Here is a 21,348-nt window from a genome sequence, read left to right on the forward strand (position 1 = left end):
TGTTTGGTTAATCCTTTGAAAATTATTCCATTCTCAGAGATCCACAATAAAAATTAACTCATTAAGATGATCTGAAAAGTCTTTCGCTAAATAAATAAATGTTTAACCCCGAGTTGCCATCTTTTCCTGATAAATACAAGTTTAATGATACATTGTTCTTTAGAAAGATGGCTACAGAGACTTCATAATCCTGTGATATACAACCATGCAACACAGACCGGTTAGCTAACTGGCTAACCATAAACAGTAGTAGATTGGTGTTTCAAGGAACATATATTGAGGTACAGAACCATAGAACAAGGTCGCTTTGAAGAATTGGATATAAAAATCCTATAGTAGTAAATTGCCAGACTAAATCCAAAAGTTTATAGTAAAAACTAAAGCAATACAAAATAAAATATTTAACAAGCAAAGGGCACTTACTAAATATTAACTACCGTAACAATAAATAGGAGTAGAATAATACTAATAACTTATTATTTAGATCTTTATTATTTGTTTTGTATTAGCAAATTAGTATTCTTTAGCACTGAAAATACTGGAACCATAAAAAAATTATCATCAAGTCAGGTTTACCAAAGCAGTGTAAGAATGGCTTATTATGGGTATATATAAATAAAATACATTATTACAATAGATGGGACATATATATCTTACAGGAATGATAAATTCAACATCTTCAAAAATGAAATAATTTTCATCCCTCTCTAACAGCAAATTTGCCCTAATATTCTTTACATTATATCATGATATCCATTGTCTTTATCTCCTGATGTCAATAGGTCAGACTGGAAAATCTGTAAATATTGATTGAAAACCAGGGGCTCCTGGATGACTCAGTCAGTTAATCACCTGACTTTTGATTTCTACTGATCTGAAGGTCATGAGCAAGCTCTGTGTGGAGCTCTGTGCTCTAACAGAGTCTGCTTGAGATTCTCTCTCCCCTTCCCTCTGTCTCTCTGCCCACTTGCTCACTAAATACATGTATACATACAGAAATACATACAATTTTTTTAAAGAAAGAAAAAAAAAAAACGTTACACTTCTCAAAAACTGTATTTGTTCCACACAGCTCTAGTCATACATTCAATCTCTTATCCTTATTTTCTCTGGAAGTGCTAGATGATATGTAATTCCTAAGGGCATTTTTCTATATTTATATTTCTTTTGTGATAAAATTCTGAGTAGGTATTTAAGGACATATTTTGTCCTCAAGTCTGTATAGTTAAAGTGCTTGTCCACTTCGATTTAGAAAATCTTGCCAAAGTGCCATACCATAAAATTCCTAAAGGATTTTTATTCTGTAACAGTGATTTTTAAAACAGACATCATCACAAGTGGGGATTCATAAAACTAAACTACATTATAAGGGAAAGGTGGCTCTCTGAAATAGTTTTTTTTTTTTTAAAGATTTTATTTATTTATTTGACAGAGATCACAAGTAGGCAGAGGCAGGCAGAGAGAGAGAGGAAGGGAAGCAGGCTCCCTGCTGAGCAGAGAGCCCGATGCGGGGCTTGATCCCAGGACCCTGAGATCATGACCTGAGCCAAAGGCAGAGGGTTTAACCCACTGAGGCACCCAGGCACCCCTCTCTGAAATAGTTTTGGAAGTCCAGTTTAAGTGGTCTATTGTGAATGTCAACCTTAATTATGTAAAACAAACACATGCATGGCAAGAATTTTCTGCTTCACAAAATACATAGTTTCAAAATAGGTGTATTTAATCTTCATAAAGCAGAAAACCCACAAGTTATATAAAATTATATATCTAGTTAAATAATAGTAAATATGAGTGTATGTGTAAAATAATAGAAAAAGAATTTTTTTTAGTATTCCTCCCCCCCAAAATACTAGTATTTTAACATTTAAATAATGAATATTACCATATAATGATATACTTCGTAGTTACCCAGATCAGTAAACTATATAAATATATACATATATTACGTACATATATGCAGCCTTTTACATAATCAACAAAAAGCAATCTCAGGGCCAAGTAGTCCTTTTTAAAACATGTCACTAGCCTGTTACTGACATTTTGGTCTCAAAATAGTAGCTTAATCTTATATTTTTCCCCTGACTACCTTACCAAGAATTAGTTGTCAGTTTCCGTAAATGGTAATAGTGAACCCTCCAAAGGTCAACTAATATCAGCATGACTGTGTTCTTTGTATGTAGTTAAAGATTATGAGTTTACCTTGTAAATTGCCTAACTTTTCCTTTTGAAGTCCTCCTAATTTGCCCATATTGCTACTTCCAAAGCACTTGAAAGTTGCAGGATTGAGAAAATATTGGACAAGATTATAGCTACTCTCATTAATTCATGGATGATTTTTTGCTGCTAATAACTTTTGTACCAAATCCATAGCAAAGAGGAGCAGACCCACTACTTTGTCATCCTCACCCTCTTTCTCTATAGTCCCTGGATGTATTGTTAATAGTACATTAATTGCTCTGTAAAGTGCAAAACAAAGACTTTATATCTATTTTGTGTAGATAGTTCATTCTTACATTTGACTTATTTTTGTGCTTTTATTTCTTTTATGCTGGGGCTGAAATTTAAATAACAAAATTACTACTGAATTCATTGAACATCATTATGTGTCAGGCATTTCACTGAGCATTATTAATTCATTTTGTTCTCATAATCACCATATGATGAAGTTAATATTGCATTTATTTTCCAGTTGGGAAGGATAAAGTTTAAAAAGCTTAAGTAATTTATCTAACTTAGCCTTAATCAAGTTACAAATTAAATGTTTGATTATTAATTTATGGTATGACTAGTAGTAGTAGTATAAAGTTCTGGTCAAAATCATTCCCTTTAGATTTTAGAAGCTCTTTTATGTAGACTACAGTGTTGTATTCATATCTGCATCTCTATAATACTGTACAGTGCTTAATGCTAGTAAACCATCAATAAATGTATAGGAATAAACATGACCTACTTTTATGATATTAAGTTACCCATTATACATTATAAAACATTTAAGTTTTATAACACCTATTGGTTTTATATAAATCAGTTTTTTTCTTATTTAATATTTATAGATATTTTTATAATAGAGAAATTATAAGACAATTATATTATTATGCAACTTTGCATTTCTAGTCAACCACTATAAATGAATCTGATTAACTTTTATGCAAATTAACTAAACAAAAATATAAATAGAACTTGATGTGATACTGGTTTATTTTTTCTATCTTAAATTGGAGTAAATAATTTCAGATATTTAGGCAGACAATACAGGATAATAAACAAAAGCTTTATTAAAATTAAGGGTGCCTAAGGGGCTGAGTTGGTTTCAGCTCAGATCATGATCGCAGGCTCATGGATCGAGCCCTGTGTCAGGCTCCACACTCAAAATGGAGTCAACTTGTCCCTCTCCCTCTGCTCTTTGCCATGCTTGTGTTTTTTTTTTTTCCCTCTCTCTCTCTCTCAGATAAATAAATAAATAAATAAATAAATTTTGTTGCAATTAGATATTCACTAAAATCAAGCATTTTAAGCAAAACTTTCTTGTTTTTAATATTATTGCCCAGTCACAAAACATTATATTTGATTTAAAATTAAAAGATCAGAGTATTTACTAATATCTACCAGCTATAATTATTAATTTTTAAATTCTGCATTATTAAATTTTTCCACTATTTTCAACTCAGGATATAATTTAAATAGTCTGTGACTGAAAAGATATATCTCTTATGATAAGGCAAATAGAATATTTTGATTATGAGTGTGGTCTATTTGAGCACATTCTTGGATTTAGTTTATCAGAAAATCTGTACCCATCATTGAAATCACTTCTGGGTATGGACTCAAAATAATAATTAACTGAAATTCATCAATTATGATCAGGGAGAAGAGGCAGTTTTTGTTCAATAATGGCTCCAAAGACATCTGTGAATGTAATAAGATAATAATCTATATTAAAATGGATTATAATCACTGAACAGTTTCAAATCCTTATACAGCATGTTGTAGCATTCACAGTTCTAAGAAAAATAGCTAACATATAAGTGAATTATTAATGTTTATGCATAATGCAAATCAAGACTATTTCAATGTCAAAACTGTCTAGTCTTAAGAATTATATAATAAAGTAACAATAAGCTGTGCATCTAACCTATCCTGAATATATATTCTTTTTTAAGATTTTATTTATTCATTTGAGAGAGAGGGAGTGTGCACAAGCTGGGGGGGCGAGGTGCAGAGGGAGAGGGAGAAACAAACTCCCCGCTGAGCAGGGAGCCCAATGCGGGGCTCAATCCCAGAACCCTGAGATCATGACCTGAGCCAAAGGCAAACGCTTAACGAACTGAACCACCCAGGCATCCCTGAAGATACGCTTTTTTTAACTGAAGTATAGTTGTCACTGAAGATAATACTTTTCCATTCCTTCATAAAAGAAGCTGAATTGTTTGGAAAGATGACATATATGAACAATCTAAAATTATACACATTTTTCTATTTCTTAACTTCAAAACATTGCTAGATGTGTTGCTATAACCAAAACAGTATGTAATAAGTTGCAGACAACTCCTAACATTCTCTACATGTTGCATGTAGGTATTCCATGACTGGGATGAGGAAATGATGCTATAGCTATATAATATGATCAGAATAGTCCAGTCTCTGCCATTTTACTAAACTTTCTTGCTTTTACAAAATTAACAACATGGAACAAGCAAATTTCAAAATACTTCTTAAATCTAATTTTTATGATTCAATGAGGTTGGAAAACCTTTATTTTTTTCTTAAATATTGTGAATATTCTATCTTCAAAATTTGTTAAGCTAGTGCAAATTTCTGCAAAATTCCCGTCTAAACTATTTCTGCCCTCCAAGTAACATGAGTCTTTACATAAATATAAGAGAGAAAAAGTGAAGTAGTTGCAGAAGTTCATGTGAAAATGACAGTGGAGTCCAGGTTGTATAGTTATTGTTGGTAGATCTATCTCTAATATTGAGAGTGGTAGGTTTCTTTTATAAAACATAAGCTAGACACTTTCATATTATGACAATTCTATAACTAACCTGATTGACTGAGTGTAGTATTATTAAAGTCTGTAATATTCATTTACAGTGTCCTGAATGGGATTGAAGATAGAAGTTTTTGATTAGTAAATAGTTAAATGTAACAAACTCAATTCAATAACTCAGATATATTTTTAAATACATTAGTGACATAGAGAATTTAGAATGTAATGGGATTGAATAAATACAAGTTTTATATCTGAATATTCGATTTGTTTTTATAAAGAGGCAAATTTTTAGTTCACAATATATTTGTATATTACACAAGCAGAATGAATTTCAATAAATTAGTCAATGCATTTCCAATTTCCAAATCTTTCATTTATCATATTATTTAAGTAGTACTAACTGAAACAAATGCTGGAGTTACAAATACTAATTACTAGGGAAAGTAAAACTCAATTTGCTTATTTATAGTACTTAAATATTTCAAAGGATATTGATTAAAAGGTGCTGGGAAAGCCAGTAGACTTATAGAATATTGTGTCTGTGTCCCTTGACTGCCCCTGCCTCCCCTGTCTCCCTAAAGAAGTATTTAATATTGCCACTTACTTATATTAGATTCCACAGTTAAGGCAGTGGTCAGATAAACATTTTTGGTGCTTTTTTAAAAGCAAATAAATTGTATTTAGTTTATATCTAAACACAGTAAATGGCTTGGTGATTTAAATATGGCAATAGAGATCTATGAACATTATTCTGTGCTCGGCACTGTTTTAGGTGCTCAGGCAATATGGATGAAGGAAGCATGTGACTCTCTGTCCTAATAGACCTCCATTCATATAGAGGGTAATAGACAATGGATATCAAACCCAACACATGACTAAAACCTTTTTTTTTTTTAATTAATCGGATAAGGAAGATTAGAAGTATATATGACAGTCAATATAGGATTAAAGACTTGGAAGATATGAGGAGTTAGTGATGACAAAGTCTGGAGCAATAGAGTTCTAGCCAGAGAATGTTCCATGACAAGGAACAAGGCTCTCATGTTGGTCAGAAAGGAAGAATGCCAGTGTAACTGGGGCAGAGTGAACCACAGAGAAGAGTAGAAAATTAGTCTGAAAGGCATAGTAGGGGAGGGTCAGATTGGGTAGTATGCTATTGGCAAGTGGAAGAACGTTAGCTTTTAGTCAAGTGAAATAGGGAGCCCTCTTAGAGTTTTAAGTAGGGAAATAGTATGACCTGACCTGTGTTTTCATAGGACAACTCTGGCATGAGGGCGATAGGCTGCTGGGAGAAGGATGGAGTGTTTATTGCAGTTCAGGGCAGAGAACATGATGACAAGGATCATTGCAGTAGCAGTGCTGAGTAGTGATAGTGAATTCTCGTTATGTTTTGAAGCTACAAACGGTGGAATTTGCTAAGGATTTGCATGTGAGTTGTGAAAGAAAGAGAAGTCAAGGATGACTTTAGGACTGTGACCTGATCAACAAAAAAGCTGTATGTGCCACCATTTGATTTGAAAGATTTAGAGAGGAAGTTTAGGATTCTGTGTGGACATTGGAAATATTAGAAATAAAGACAGAAAGTTGAAAGAAGATTTGAGTGACACTTGGAAGATTTCAGGGATAACAGTGAGGCTGGTGTGGCTGAAGGGCAGTGAGGGAAGGGATGGTCTTAGAAGATGACATCCAAGAAGCCCCAGGGGCTTTTGGATTTTATTCTGAGTATGATAAAAGGGTATTTAGAGTTATGAATACAGAAGAAACAAGATTTGATCTACAACTGAAAAAGATTACTCTTTTCTTGGGGTAGATATTTAAATAGTCTCTGTCCTGTTTTTTCTTGGGAAGAAGGAACTAAGTTCATTTATTTACTACAAAAATATCTATTGCCCTAGAAGATATATTAACATCAGTATTTTTTGAAATGACATTATTATCCACAAACATAAGCAGTGGCCTTTAAATGACACCTAAATGAAACTGGCTGACAGCCCAATTCAAAATCAGAGAAAAACTCTAAAAGTAATTCAGTGTATTTACCTTTATTAGTCCTTAAAAATGTAAATTTTGTTTCATATAATAATACCACACGTGTTAACAGCTGGTGTGAGTGTCTTCATTTTCATATTGATTTAGTGAGTATTAAGTTATATCAAGTCTTGAATCTTAAGTGTGATATTGATAAATATGTGAAAAGTTCACATGACTTTTCTAGGTCAAGTAAAATGGCATTTTACATAGAGATTATAAAAAATGATTGCAAGCATGAATTTAACTACAGTTATTTCAAGGCAAGTAAATATCTTGGACTATAACATGATTTATTCAGTAATATTTATTAAGATATATACAGGTTGCAGTAAGTTTTCTCACTTATACAGTTTAGTGGATTGAAAAACATGATCACAAAATTTTGTAGCTCCTCTCATCAGGAGATAGAGTCTATTTCCACAGCCACCCCTCCAAACTGGGCTAATCTAGTGACTTGTTTTGGCAAATAGAATGGGGCAGATAAAGCTCGGTCTAAAGAAGACTTTCAGTTGCTATCAATGCCCTGAGACAATAAGGAAGCAGGTTGAATCCACTGGAGGATGAGTGGTCACATGGAGTAATAACCAAGCAAGAAACACAGACAACAATGAAGACTGGTCATTTGGCACAGGAGTAAGGCCATGTTGGACTTTTCATTCTAGCCAGACTTCCAGCTCACTGTAGTCATGTGAGTGAGCCCCAGAAAACCAGAGAAACTTCCCAACTACCACACGGAATCATGTGAAATGATAAATTGTTATGGTTTTAAGCCACTGAGTTTTGGGGAGTTTGCTATGCAGTAATAAAAAACAGGAACACATGAATGAACTGCTTTCTGGAGTTTGTTTGCATACATTATTTGAATATGGTTTAAGCAGGTGTTTTTAAAGATTCTTTTAGCAGTTAGTTAATGAGTGACTACTAAGCACTTTGTGCTAAAGCTCAAGGAAATAAAAATGTAGGTGTAAATAGTGTCAGTAGGGTAAGTACATACTAAACTCTAAAAATAGGTATCATTGTAAAAGTTAACCTATAGGAGACATGAACTCATATGTGCTCTAGGAACTCAGCAGGAAACTTCTAGGAATTCCTTGAACTTGAGATTCGGTGAAGTCTTTATGAGGGAAGTCATTTTCGAGCTAGAGTTCAAAAAATGGGAATCACAGTTGGTGTTGTGGAGAGAGGGCTTCAGTTGTAGGAAATAGATTGGGCAAAAGTTGATTTCATGAGAAGGGTAAGGATATATGCTATGATAGGTAAACCATCCAAATAGTAAGTGAAGGGGAGATAAAGGGAGAGCAAAATTTGAGAAAAACCAGATTAGATCCAGATGCTGGAGTCTAATTAATTCTCTATGTACCACGTATCTATTGCCATATAACAAGCCACCTAAAAGGTAGTGGCTTAAAACAGCACAATTTGTTGTTTCTCACAGATCTGTGGTTGATAACCAGGATAGTTTTTCTGCTGGTCTCACTTGCAGTTATTCTTGCCAAGTCATCTGATGGCTGGAATTGGAGTATCCAAGATGGCCGACTCTCATGTCTGGCAGTTCGTGCTGGCTGTCAGTTGGGACTTTTTTTTTTTTTTTTTTTTCCACAAGCCTCTCCTTCAGTAGATTATATCAGGCTTTTTTACAGCATGGTAATCTCAGACTTCTAAGACAGCAAGAACAAAAACTTTAGGGTCTTATAAGTTCCATACTCTGCAATCCACACACCATCATTTCTACAATATTCTGTTGGTCAAAGTAAGTTATTATGCTGTTCGAATGCAACGACATGGATAACTAGATTTCACTTTTGATGGGAAGTACAGCAATATACTGTTGCAAACAGTCATGAGCATAGGAAGGCTTGATTTACTGGCAGCTATTATAATAAACTATCACACCATGAATTAGAGAGTGGTCTGAAACTGTAAGAATCCAGTGCCTTTTTTAAACTTGTGATTGATATATCCAAGCTTTTTAAAGTTAATTATTATTATTATTATTATTTTTAGCAAGACAGAGTACACACACCCGCGGGGGAGGAGAGGGATAGTGGGAGAGGGAGACAGAGAATCTTAAGCACCAAGACAGGGTTTATCTCACAACCCTGAGTTCATGACCTGAGCCAAAATCAAGAGTTGGACGCTTAACCCACTGAGCCACCCAAACGCCCCTCTAAGCTTTGTTTAAAGAATGTGACTATGGGCACTATTATTTTTTTTTTAAAGATTTTATTTATTTATTTGACAGAGAGAGATCACAAGTAGGCAGAGAGGCAGGCAGAGAGAGAGGAATAAGCAGGCTCCCCACTGAGCAGAGAGCCCGACGTGGGGATCGATCCCAGGACCCTGAGATCATGACCTGAGCCGAAGGCAGCGGCTTAACCCGCTGAGCCATCCAGGTGCCCCGACTATGGGCATTATTAATAGGGTATATTAAAAAAAGAACAAACTGAAGACAAGGAAACAGAGCAGGAGGCTTTTATACTAGTTTATATGAAGATAATGTTTATCTAAATTATGAAATGGACATTTTATCTGTGAACAGGTACTGACTTTTAAAGTATAGTTATGCAAAATATAGTAAGCCTTTAACATTTGAATCCTTAAAACTATGGAATTTATCTTCTTATTTTATTTTCTACTGAAGTGTAAAAGTTAAGCATAAATTGTTTCCATTTTCAAATATATATTTTTGTAATAAAATAAGAAAACCTACTTCACAGAATATTTGTTACCAAACAGTTGTTCTATTTGGTTATAGTAAGGCTCCATCTGAATAGTCTTATAATTAGCTTGGCTATTATATTGCATAGGGACAGCAGAGCAAATAAACTGATACGAACCAACTCATATGACCTGGCAGCTCAAAATTCCTAAGCATAGAGCAAGGGCAATTTTGCTGAACCATTCTGGAAACCTGGAATTAAGAAAGAAAAAAAAAAAAAAAAGAAAGAAAGACTAAAAGGAAAAGGAAAAGAAAAAGAAAAAAAAAAAAAAAAAGAACAGTCTCTGCCTCAGCCGTAAAATGACAAGTACCTTACTCTTTCTCTTCTGTCCTTTAGTTTATTTTCCTGTGTACTTATCCACCCATCTACCTACCCACTGGCTGAGATTTTGCCTTAAAAAAAAAATTAAGATAATTAAATATTTTTTATATGTAACCTAGACAAATAGGAAGACTATCTTTTTAAATTTTTTTATTTTATTTTTTAAGATTTTATTTATTTATTTGTCAGAGAAGGAGAGTCAGAGAGAGAGCATAAGCAGGGAAAGAGGCAGGCAGAGGGAGAAGTGGGCTACCTGCTGAGCAAGGAGCCTGATGGACTCTATCCCAGGACCCCGAGATCATGACCTGAGCCGAAGGCAGACACTTAACCGGCTGAGCCACCCAGGCATCCTGACAAATAGGAAGACTATCTTAAAAGGATAGAAAAGGAATTTCTCAAATTTAAACATTGAATATTACCTCTTTGCGGTCATCAAAATTGAGCTGTCTGCTTTTTGTTCATAGAGTTGGAATGGGTATCCAAGAGTAAACACTGATTTTTTTTTGGATAGCTTTGTAGAGGAATAATTTATATACCATACAGTGCACTCATTTTAAGTGTAAATATCAATCATTTTAAATGCATTTACAGAGTTCTGCAATCATCACCACATTCCGGTTTTAGAACATTTTCTATCACCCTTTTCCCACCACCAGCCCCAGGCAGCCACTAGTCTGCTTTCTGTCTTTTTTCTGGACATTCTGTAAAAATAGTATCAGATAGTCTGTAGTTTTCTACATCTGTCTTCTTTCACTCAGCATGTTTTTTATGGTTTATTCATATTATAACATGCATCAATACCTGTTTTTTTGTTCTTGCTGAATCGTATGCCATTATGTACCGATTTATGTGCAAATCTCCTATCTTCCTCCAAGTCTCACCTTTCCTTTTTTTTTTATTTTTCTTTCTTCTTCTTTTTTTCTTTTTTTTCTTTGCCAGTAATAGTGCTATTTTTAGTACTATTTTAACAATTCTACTTTGAGGACATCTCGTAACAATTTCTAGCTCTCTTACTTTTATACCATTTAGTAGCCTTGTACAGGTGGTTGGTCTCCTGAAAATGACTTGGCAATTGTTAACTCCTCAAACCTTTCACATATATGTAGGAAACATACACATATTATACAATAAGATGGCTTCCTGGGGCGGGCGGGGAGACTATCACTCTTTTGACAGGGAATAAATTTAGCAATTTCTGTCTCTATGTTTCCTGGCATGCATTCAAAATGTTTGTATAAGTCACCCATGAAATTCAGTCTATTCCTTTTACATGCTGATACTCAAGTATACTCTGTGATATTTTGACTACAATTTTTGGTTATCGATCAAAATAATGCTACATTTGGTTAATGTTGGTAAAAAATAAACTTAAAAAATATATTTTCCTGAGGAAAAAAAAATATATTATAAGGTTCCAACTTACTGCATAGCTTTATAAAATGTGCTTTGACTTTCAAAAGAATAGTGAGAAATAATGAGTCTAATTTGAAAGTTTTAAATTTAATGCACATTTGTTTCTTTAGCATTTGTGGAATCCAACATCTGGAACGAATAGGAAAGAAGCTGAATCTCTTTGACTCCCTTTACTTCTGCATTGTGACATTTTCTACTGTGGGCTTTGGGGATGTCACCCCTGAAACATGGTCCTCCAAGCTTTTTGTCGTTGCCATGATCTGTGTTGCGCTTGTGGTTCTACCCATACAGGTAAAGAGAGCCAGGGTAAATTATATAGAAATGTGCAAATCTTAATAAAATCAGATCTTCCATGCCTCATAAGAAATGCTGGGTGGTTTATAAATGTAATATATTAACACATGTTATTATTATATCTAGTCAATGAATTAAAATGGTCTCAGGAAATGCTTTTTAACATTATATTAGAAACTGACTTTCACCCTCCATTCATAACTGATACGGCTCATTTCAATTCTTGAAGATGTTTATTTGAAATACATGTATAATATATATTTATATATATAATATATATAAATATGTAATATATTTAACTATATTAATTATAAGATCATAGATTTTAATTACAGAGTGATAGTTTTAATTACAGAATGATAGGCCAAGGCAATAAAGTTATGAAGGTTTGATTTCTTTTGGTTTTTGAAGCAATATAAAAGCTAAACATTGTAATAAATAAAAACTGATTACATATATTGGTCAATATGTACTATATATGTACAATATATGTACTATGAAACAAAATCTGAGGATGATTTGTAACTATTTTATATATATATTATATATATTTTTAATATACATATATATATAAAAACATTCTGGAAGTGGATAAGATGGTTGCAAAGGAAAAGAGATATAAGGAAAAGAGATATGAAAGGAGATATAAAAGATATAAAAAGAGATATAAAAAAAGGAGATACAAAAAAGAAGGAAAAGAGATATAAAAGGAGTCTGAAGACAAGTAGATGCAATCTCCAAGTCTTTCCTACAGTGAGCTCTTGTGTGCCCATAGGTGAGCAGACCAGAAACAGGATATAGGAAATACAAATCAAACTTGTACTTCTGTGTTAAACCTTTGGCCACAGTGTATGTATGTATGTATGTATGTATGTAGGTATGAAAATGATCAACCCACTTTTATTCAGTCAGGCATGTGTTCCTTTCTGACATCCCTCCTCTAGTCCCTCCACTTCCCTTATATACCAACCACAACTATCCAACTAGAAAGTGACTTTGTGTGTTGGGTATCTCGCATTGCATGACATGTGTGCTGAACTTGGTAGAAAAAGGTAGAAGAGATGCCTTTGAGATTTTTCTCTTTGACACAGTGCATGACACATCATGGCTGCCTGGTTTCCTGGACATAAATCAGAGGTACAAACCTTTTAGTGCTGTTATGATATAATAGGAAAACATATTAATATGTTTCTGTAGAGACCTGAAGCCCCTCAGAAGCATTAGCAACCTACACAGCAATTGCATGAAAAGTCTATTATTGAAGGGAATACAGATAATTTGAATCTCAGTGAGTTCCAGCTAAGAAATTGAGTGTATCTAATAAACAAAGGAGGTATTGCATTGGTTTTTACTTTCACGTCCAATGTTTTTTGTTCATCTGTGGAAAATGTATTGCAGTTTGAACAGCTGGCCTATTTGTGGATGGAGAGACAAAAATCAGGTGGAAACTATAGTCGACATAGAGCTCAAACTGAGAAGCATGTTGTTCTGTGTGTCAGTTCACTGAAGATTGATTTACTTATGGACTTTTTAAATGAATTCTATGCTCACCCAAGACTTCAGGTACATAGAAATTATGTTACGCCTTTTACTGGATCATAACTAACTAGCATATTGTCAAAGTCAATTAACTGATGGTGCGGCCTGCATTCTGGAGGATTTTTATTTATACACTCAAATTTAGAAAGAGTAAATGAAGAACTACAAATATAACCAGGAACATAGAAAAAATGCCTAAGGAATACACAGTATTTTAAGTTTCCTTCTGTATCTACACTAAAAGACAGATGGAATTATGTTAATGCTACAAAGAAAGGTTTCTTTGAATTAAAAGGATTTTTTTTCCTCTCTTGGGTAATGCACAAATGACATTTTTACGAAACAGTGGAATTTAACATATCAAACAATGAAAAAGTCATTTCACAATATCATCTACTCACTTGAAATTATTGGAAGTTTTATTAAGTGTTGCTGGTAGAAATGTGGAAGTCTGAAAGTTCCGTTTTTCCTTTTGTTTCCCAGAGTGTACCTAGGTCTTATTTATACTAGCAATGAATGACCCAAAACTGGACAATAATTAGTTGAATTGAGAACAATAATTCAGAAAAAAAAAATCTCTTCATCTGTCTATGCTGATAAAATCCTCAGATACTTCTACTCCTTGCTGTGTGGTATTGGGCCAGTGTAGATCTAGGTAATATCCTTTTCCTGCTCAATACACTTAGTTCAGTCCAAATAGTAAAGAGCTACTTGAATGTCTTGTAATTCCTCAATAAATTTGTGTCAAGAGGTTGGACAATCCCAAGATCAAAACAGTAGTGAGTATATCTAATTAGATCTCCCTTAAGTAGATTTTTGTTTTCATGACTATATTGGAGATCTTTTAAAATACTCTTTAAAAAATATTTTTTAAAAATATAGTTCATAAATAAGCAATGCTTAAATTACCTCATACATTCTTTTTCTTCCATATAAATTAATTTGCATTTTTGAAGAAACACCGTGTTTGTTGTTTTTATTATTATTCATATTAAATAATTGGAGTTTTGCTTATTATATTCCAACAAGAAAACCGATTTTTGGGAAAATATGGTACCCCAAATTGTGACACCTATTAATTTATTTTGACTGGTTTCAATGTGGAGAATTCTTAAAACTCTCCAAATTTCCACTAGATACATTTTAGATGATAAAATGGTGAATGTTTCTCAGAGAATTGTAATTCCTATTATCAGTGTATTAAACTATTTTATCACTCATAGTGCTCTTGTATTTTCTCCAAAGGACCATTATATTGAAATATGTGATATCAAAGTTTTAAATTTACTTTATATTATCAATATTTTTATGAATCTTTATCCTTTCAGATAGTAATCAGAGATTTTTCAGTATTATCAGTTCATAATATTTCCAAATGATATAAATCACCATCAGAGTTTCTATTCCAAAAGTAAAAATTTGAAGTTTGAATTGATTTTTAAGTACTTCTGCCCTGTATGTATTATGTATTTTAGAATCAGCCTGAAGTTATAATATAACTGAAAACTTCATAAGTTGGAAATGTCTACTGAGTATACACTGATTACCTTCTCTTCATAGTACTAATAAGATTGAAAAACCTTATGTTGATTTATGAGGTTTTTATATGTCTCAGTTATGTTTATTATAGTATCTGTTAATTAATGTAGGTCCAGGTTTTAAATGCAAATTTTTACTTGTTAGCAGGAGTTTATTTCTATATCATCATATTTCTAAATGTTCTTAGACATTCTGTTTACTTATGTAATATAAAACACACCTTTATTGATTTTGCCCCTTTGCTCACTTTGTTTTGAATAGGATTATTATGTGGTGATTTTGTGTCCTACTGAAATGGATGTGCAAGTTCGAAGGGTACTGCAGATTCCAATGTGGTCACAAAGAGTTATCTATCTTCAAGGCTCAGCCCTTAAAGATCAGGATCTGTTGAGAGCAAAGTAGGTATCCCTATCTATTTTCCATCTTGCAATACTTTAATATCTTTTCTCTCCTCTGAATTTTAGCAATTTTCATTCTTGCAAGATGTGTTTAAGTATTTTTGTATACAGAGTCTTGCCATAGTTCCACTGCTGCTCAAACTGAAAGGTTAAAAATATAAAATCAGTGTATTTGCTCCTTTTCTCAGTGCAAGGATGTTCAGTGGACCATGTCCATACAACACAGTGAGGAGTGTGGCATGGTGTAATTATCTCAAGCTGTCAGAGAGGAGCGGAGTTATCCAGACTCACTGTTAGAGTAGTCTCCAAATGACCACAGTTTTTATTCCACAAATAAAAATGTTGGGCTAACCATTGGGAAATGCCAAAGCAGTTGAGTCAAGGTTTAAGCTCCAAAGTTTGTACTGTGTACAGGCGGATGACACTTGTGTTGCCTGGTGTCAGAGATGTCCCTGGGGGCTGGAGGAATCAGAAAGGTAACTGGATCTTACCTGCTCTTTTCCTGTTGCACGTGTGCTAGCCAACCTGGCTTAAAAGTGACATAGGCATATACCTTTGTCACAGGTCATGGAATTGTTCCATATGAACAGAGTGAAAACATAGTTGGGCAGAAGACCATGGACACCAGGGAGTCAGGGCCTCTTCAAACAACACCCATAGTTTCAGAAGTCAGAGGAAATCTTCAGCGGAGGTGGTTTTGCTCCATGTTTTCTGTTGCTTTTAAAGTTTTAAACATGTCTTTATTGGTGAGGAAGAATGTCCTGTCCCCTTCTAAGTCCTTCCAGCTGGACTAAGAATCGAATTGACATGAGACAGATTAACAGGAGAAAATCAAATTTAATAGTGTATGTGCAAGGAATCCACACCGATGTGAAACTTCCAGAGACAAGTCAGGCAAAATATGTCACTGTGCACTAAGGAGAAGGGATAGAGGTCTGGGACTACCAAGGGAAGGAGAGCAGGTTATAGGGAGATGATCAAGAGTGCTTAGTATTGTGTAAGATGGATGAATCACAGACCCGAACCCCTGAAACAAGTAATAGATTGTATGTTAATAATAATTTAAAAAAGGAGTAAATGTTTGGTGAACAAACATTTGCTGGGCCACTCAGAAACAATGGGACATGGAGGACTTCGATCAAACAGGTCTTCTTCGATCAAACAGGTCTTGCTAGGTTCCTCCCTGCCTGCCTTCCCAGGTTTGTATCATACTGTAGTTATCTATGTTGATGACTTCCTTCCTGGGGCAGATTTTCTATCTAAATTCTTTTCAGGTGGTTGAGGAGGGAGATGAGGAGCTTTCCCAAATCTGCTGGGTGTTTGTTTGTTTGCTTGTTTTTAATCTGCTGGGTTTTGATTGCTTTTTAGCTCAAAGTAATCTTCAGGCCAATGTGGCCCATCTTGGAGTCACCTTGGATCCTACCTCTCCACTTGTCCCTGAGTTGTCTTTTGTGCTCCTTTAAATATAAATCTGCTCGCTGAATTTGAGAGCATAAGTATTTTTTATTTTGCTGTTTTGTTTTTTCTGGATGGCTTGAGTATATGTGTTGGTGGGAGTGGGCATGTTTATGCATGGTGTGTGTGTGGTGGGGATGGGGGGGGGGTGGGACAGTGGAAAAGAACAGGAGAAAACTCCCAAACTCCTTTTTGGGGCTTAATTCTGCAAAGTGATGACTAGGTATTTTGTAACTTGAACTTTGACATTACCAGACTTTTTTAATGATTTAATGACTTCTGAAACAAAAAGAAGTTCGTAGAAACCATCATAATATAGTGAATGGTATGTAATTGGGAAATTTAGCTTCTTTGAGAATATATTAGTATTTCTAGTGGATTAAATACTTCATAGATGTTGTCAGTGTACACACAAGAGTTAAGTCAGATTCTCCCAGCACCTCAAGCAATAGATGGCTTTAGGTGTTTGCTATTTGCTATCTATACACATTATTTGGGAGCTCTAAAGAAATAGCTGCTTAGACACTAACATAATTTGGATCTTTACTTTCATCTGCACAGATAATCAGTATGCTTAATTTACCATATGCATTAAGTTCTTCACATAAGAATAATTCCTATATTATGTTCACTATGAATTTATGTGATAATTGAAGGCTTTTTATTACCTAATAAATTAATCTAAGCTATTAGTTTTAGCTGTTAGTATTTTAGCTTGATACTATAGAAGGGAACAGAATTTGCTACCACAAAATATGCCTCAATGGGATAAAGATTATTGTGAATTGATTATTTTTAAGAAGCAGTAGACACAGGAAAAACTGAAAACCCTAGTAGAAACTAACCCTTTTGTAAGGGACATTCACGTTTATAAGGGAAATCTCCATCCATAAGTCTCTCTCTCTCTCTCTCTCTCTATCTCTATCTCTATCTCTACCTGGAAGAGGATGACTCAGTCTCTGGAAGCTCTTGTGAATGGAGAAGGCAAGGACCTAGATCTGTATAACAACCTTACCTAGATTTACTGTGCTTTTCTTGATAGGTTCCCATAGCTAGCTCCACCATTAGCCAAACATCTTCTGTCTTTAGCTGAAGATGCTGTTTAAGGTGGTGGCTTCATGGGAGAGAAGTTAATCAGTTTTCCTAGGTGTCTCCCACGTATACAGGAGGTATACGTGTTGCTAAACTTCTGTTTCTCTTCTGTTAATCTGTCTTTTTATCACAAAGGGGTCTCAGCCAAGAACTTAGAAGGGGAGAGGGAAAATGATTTATCTTTTTAGTAATTACACGATTTATTTAGGATTAGAAATTCATTTATTATTAATATTATTAAATGATTTCTCAGCAAAATCAATCACATTTACAAAAACCATTCATTCATTAGAATATACAAAGGATGAAAATGAGGATGAGAGAGGTAGCAGGCTGGTAATACTAAAAAATCTGGGTTAAGAAAGAAGTATTCATTTTATGTTCATTTCTTATCCTAATGTCATATAAAGATTTGGGATTTAACGTTAACTAATACATTCTTCAACACAATTTCCCATGCAAGAAACAAGGAGTAGGATTCTCCAAACCAGTTCCAAAGGTCAGTTGCATGAATTTTGAATTGCTTTGTTGAAGATGATGTTTAGAAAATGTTATGTGATACTCATTATCTTGTAACCATGCCTCAATATTTTTCCAAAACTGGTTGGTTTGATCTAATTTCATGGACTTTTATCTTTCCCCTGCATAGAAAAAAAAGTTTGGGCGGGGGAGGGAGGGTTTATTTTATCATAATGAAGCAGAAAGATAAAACATTCCTAATTTTGAAATTAACATTTTTTTGTTTTTATTTTTTAAAGATATTTTAATTTTTAAATAATTTCTACACCCAAAGGGGATGTGGAATTTATAACCTGAGATCAAGAGTCGCATGTTCTACCAACTGAGCCAGCCAGGAACCCCAACATTTTTATGATTTTAGAACATTATTAATCAAGCACTGAAACCTACTGTTTATCACCAAATTTAAGAAATGTAGAGCTTCAGTATAAGGGACAGGGATTTGGAACAAGATGATGAATCATCTCCAAGAAATGTAAATGTACAGTAGAGTTTGATATAAGAATACTAAGTAACTCTGTTCCTTCTCTCTTAGTTAATTAACTTTGCAGTTAAAATGTAACTAATCATAAAATGAAGACCAATACAACTCCCTTAAACAAAGCATATATATGAGAAAATATATAAACATCAAAGAGAATAAAATTTGAGGTGGTTTTTTTTTTTTTTGTCATTATGAACTATTGAGTTATATAGCCAATTCAACAACAATTTTTTTGTTTCCAGTCCAGTACAGTCACGGTCTGCTAGAAATCTAACTTTCATTTAAGCCTAAGGATACTCATAGTTTATTTGCACTTTGTGTACATTGGACTAAGCATTGGAATTCTATTTTTCAGACACTATGAAGATATTTCAATATATGATTATTTATTTTTTTGTCTGTATTTAGGATGGATGATGCTGAGGCCTGTTTTATTCTGAGCAGCCGTTGTGAAGTGGATAGGACATCATCTGTAAGTTTCTAAAATCTCTTTCATAATTGTTCTTACCTGAGAAGATTAAAAAAAAAATTTTTTTTAAATCTGCCTATGTTAAATATAGGTAACTTTAAAATATTACTGAAGGGAAGCAAATATCTCTAAACTGTTTTTGCCATCGTATAAGAATAGCTGCATTATAGACTGTGTCAAAAAAGCTGTTTTTGAAGTAGTATCTACTAGTCCTTGGGTTTTCTGTTGATCAAAATGAAATGTCATATATTTTTATTAAATATGTCCTTTGCTATGTAATGTTGTTAAAATGATCTCAATTTCCTCAACTCAAAACAAAGCAGATGGATCAGGCAGTCTGCATTAGAATCAGTTGGGAGCTTCTAAAAAAGTATGCATTCATGAAAATTCTATTCAGGGTATATAAAGTAGGGATCTGGAATCTGTGTATTTTTAAAAGATCCCCAGGTGATAGGGAAGTACATCTCAACTTGATACTCTTTAACTTATATGATCTCTGTGATTCATCTTTTTTTTTGGCCTAAAGTTATATAAACTCATAATTAAATTAAATGGTATAATTTACCAAATTATAACTTGTATTTTTAAACATGCATTCTGATTTTATTATTTTTAAAAAGTGCTTTATTATTTTATATTGAGCAGGTACTGTTAACTCCTGTGTTTTTAAGCCAATGAGTTTATTTCTAGCCATATCTGTGGTGCAGAGACAAAGCCCTGATGGCTTCCGTAGTGACTGGGGAAAAGGCAATCTATGCATGGGATCTTTCAGGGACATGATTAGTTTTTTTTTTTTTTTTTCTGGAGCATTTAATAGGACAGTCTGTTATATTAATTTAGACTGTGAGTCCTGAATGTGGCAGGCTCTGTGTTCTCTTGTGACCTCATTCTAATTTACCTAAAGTTCTTATTCACTTTAAATCTAATTTTCTCATCCTTTATTTGAAGAGAGTTATTAGGGCTTGTATTGTGTCCCCCAAAATTCATATATTGAAGTCCAACCTCATAATGTGAATTTATTTGGAGACAAAGTACCTCATAATGTGAATTTATTTGGAGACAAAGTCTTAATAGAGATAATCAAGTTCTAATGAGCTTATTAGGATGGACCTTAATCCAGTATGACTGGTGTCCTTGTAAAAAGAGGAAGTTTGGAGACAGTCAGTTATCAGGGAGAATGTCATGTGAACATGAAGACAGCCATCAATAAGCCAAGAGGAGTGGCTTGAAACAGATCATTTCCTCCTTATCTTCAGAAGGAATCAACCTTGTCAACACTTTGATTTTGGATTTCTGGCCTCCAGGACTGGGAAATAATAAATTTCAGTTATTTGAGCCACTCTGTTTATTCTACTTTATTACTGTAGCCTACCAAACTAATACAAGAGCATAGAGCAAACACAGTTTGGAAAAATTTATAAAATATTTCTCTTTGCAATATGTATTTCTAAAAATTCATCTGCTCCCCTTCTTCTCCATGGTTGCAATCTTAATTCAGACCACACCCTTCTCAGTTCACTTAAGTACTGAAATAGTACTTAACTATAACTATTTCAGGAGTTTCTTAATTGGTTTGGCACAGTAGGTGCTCCAAATGTATTTATGGAATAAATGAATTTGAACTGGTCATAATCTACCATATGTTTCCATAATTATTTAACTTATATAATTGTGAATTTTGTGCCCCTTAAGTGGTAACTTTGTTTTAAAGTACTCAGTATTCCAGTATCAATAACATTTTGAGTAACAAGAAGAAGCAGAAGCATTAATAAATAAAAATATGATATCTTTTAGAGTACCCTTTAAATTGTGAATTTGAGATCATTCAGTTAAACAAATGTGTTTCATTTCTTCCTGACACTCTGCTAAATTGACAGGAAATGAATTAAAAATTTCACTCATTAGGACAAAGGAGATGGTAGATGAGACAGCACTAACACAAGTTTGGAAGCTAGAAAGCAGATGGATGAGTGGTAACCGACTTAGACAGAAGGAAGTTAAAATTTAAGTTGAGAGAGGAAACAAGTCAGAAGCAGGCTGCTTTTTGCAATGGAACCTCAAAAGTCTCAAGAAATAGAGACACC

The 21,348-nt window shown here is 33.8% G+C and overlaps 1 protein-coding gene across 3 annotated transcripts in view; it reads left to right on the forward strand.

Moving 5' to 3' along the window:
• LOC111151086 (potassium sodium-activated channel subfamily T member 2) overlaps positions 1 to 21,348 on the forward strand; it is a 349,819-nt gene that overhangs the window by 153,673 nt on the left and 174,798 nt on the right. For all 3 annotated transcript variants that reach the window (XM_022508845.1, XM_022508846.1, XM_022508847.1), the window contains exons 9-12: positions 11,586 to 11,766; positions 13,168 to 13,332; positions 15,109 to 15,245; positions 19,204 to 19,267. In XM_022508845.1, coding sequence (XP_022364553.1) covers positions 11,586 to 11,766; positions 13,168 to 13,332; positions 15,109 to 15,245; positions 19,204 to 19,267 — 547 coding nt within the window. The remainder of the gene's footprint in view (positions 1 to 11,585; positions 11,767 to 13,167; positions 13,333 to 15,108; positions 15,246 to 19,203; positions 19,268 to 21,348) is intronic.

Source organism: Enhydra lutris, unplaced genomic scaffold (assembly GCF_002288905.1).
Source record: "Enhydra lutris kenyoni isolate GAN:26980312 unplaced genomic scaffold, ASM228890v2 scaffoldscaffold25, whole genome shotgun sequence".
Taxonomy (NCBI): domain Eukaryota; kingdom Metazoa; phylum Chordata; class Mammalia; order Carnivora; family Mustelidae; genus Enhydra; species Enhydra lutris.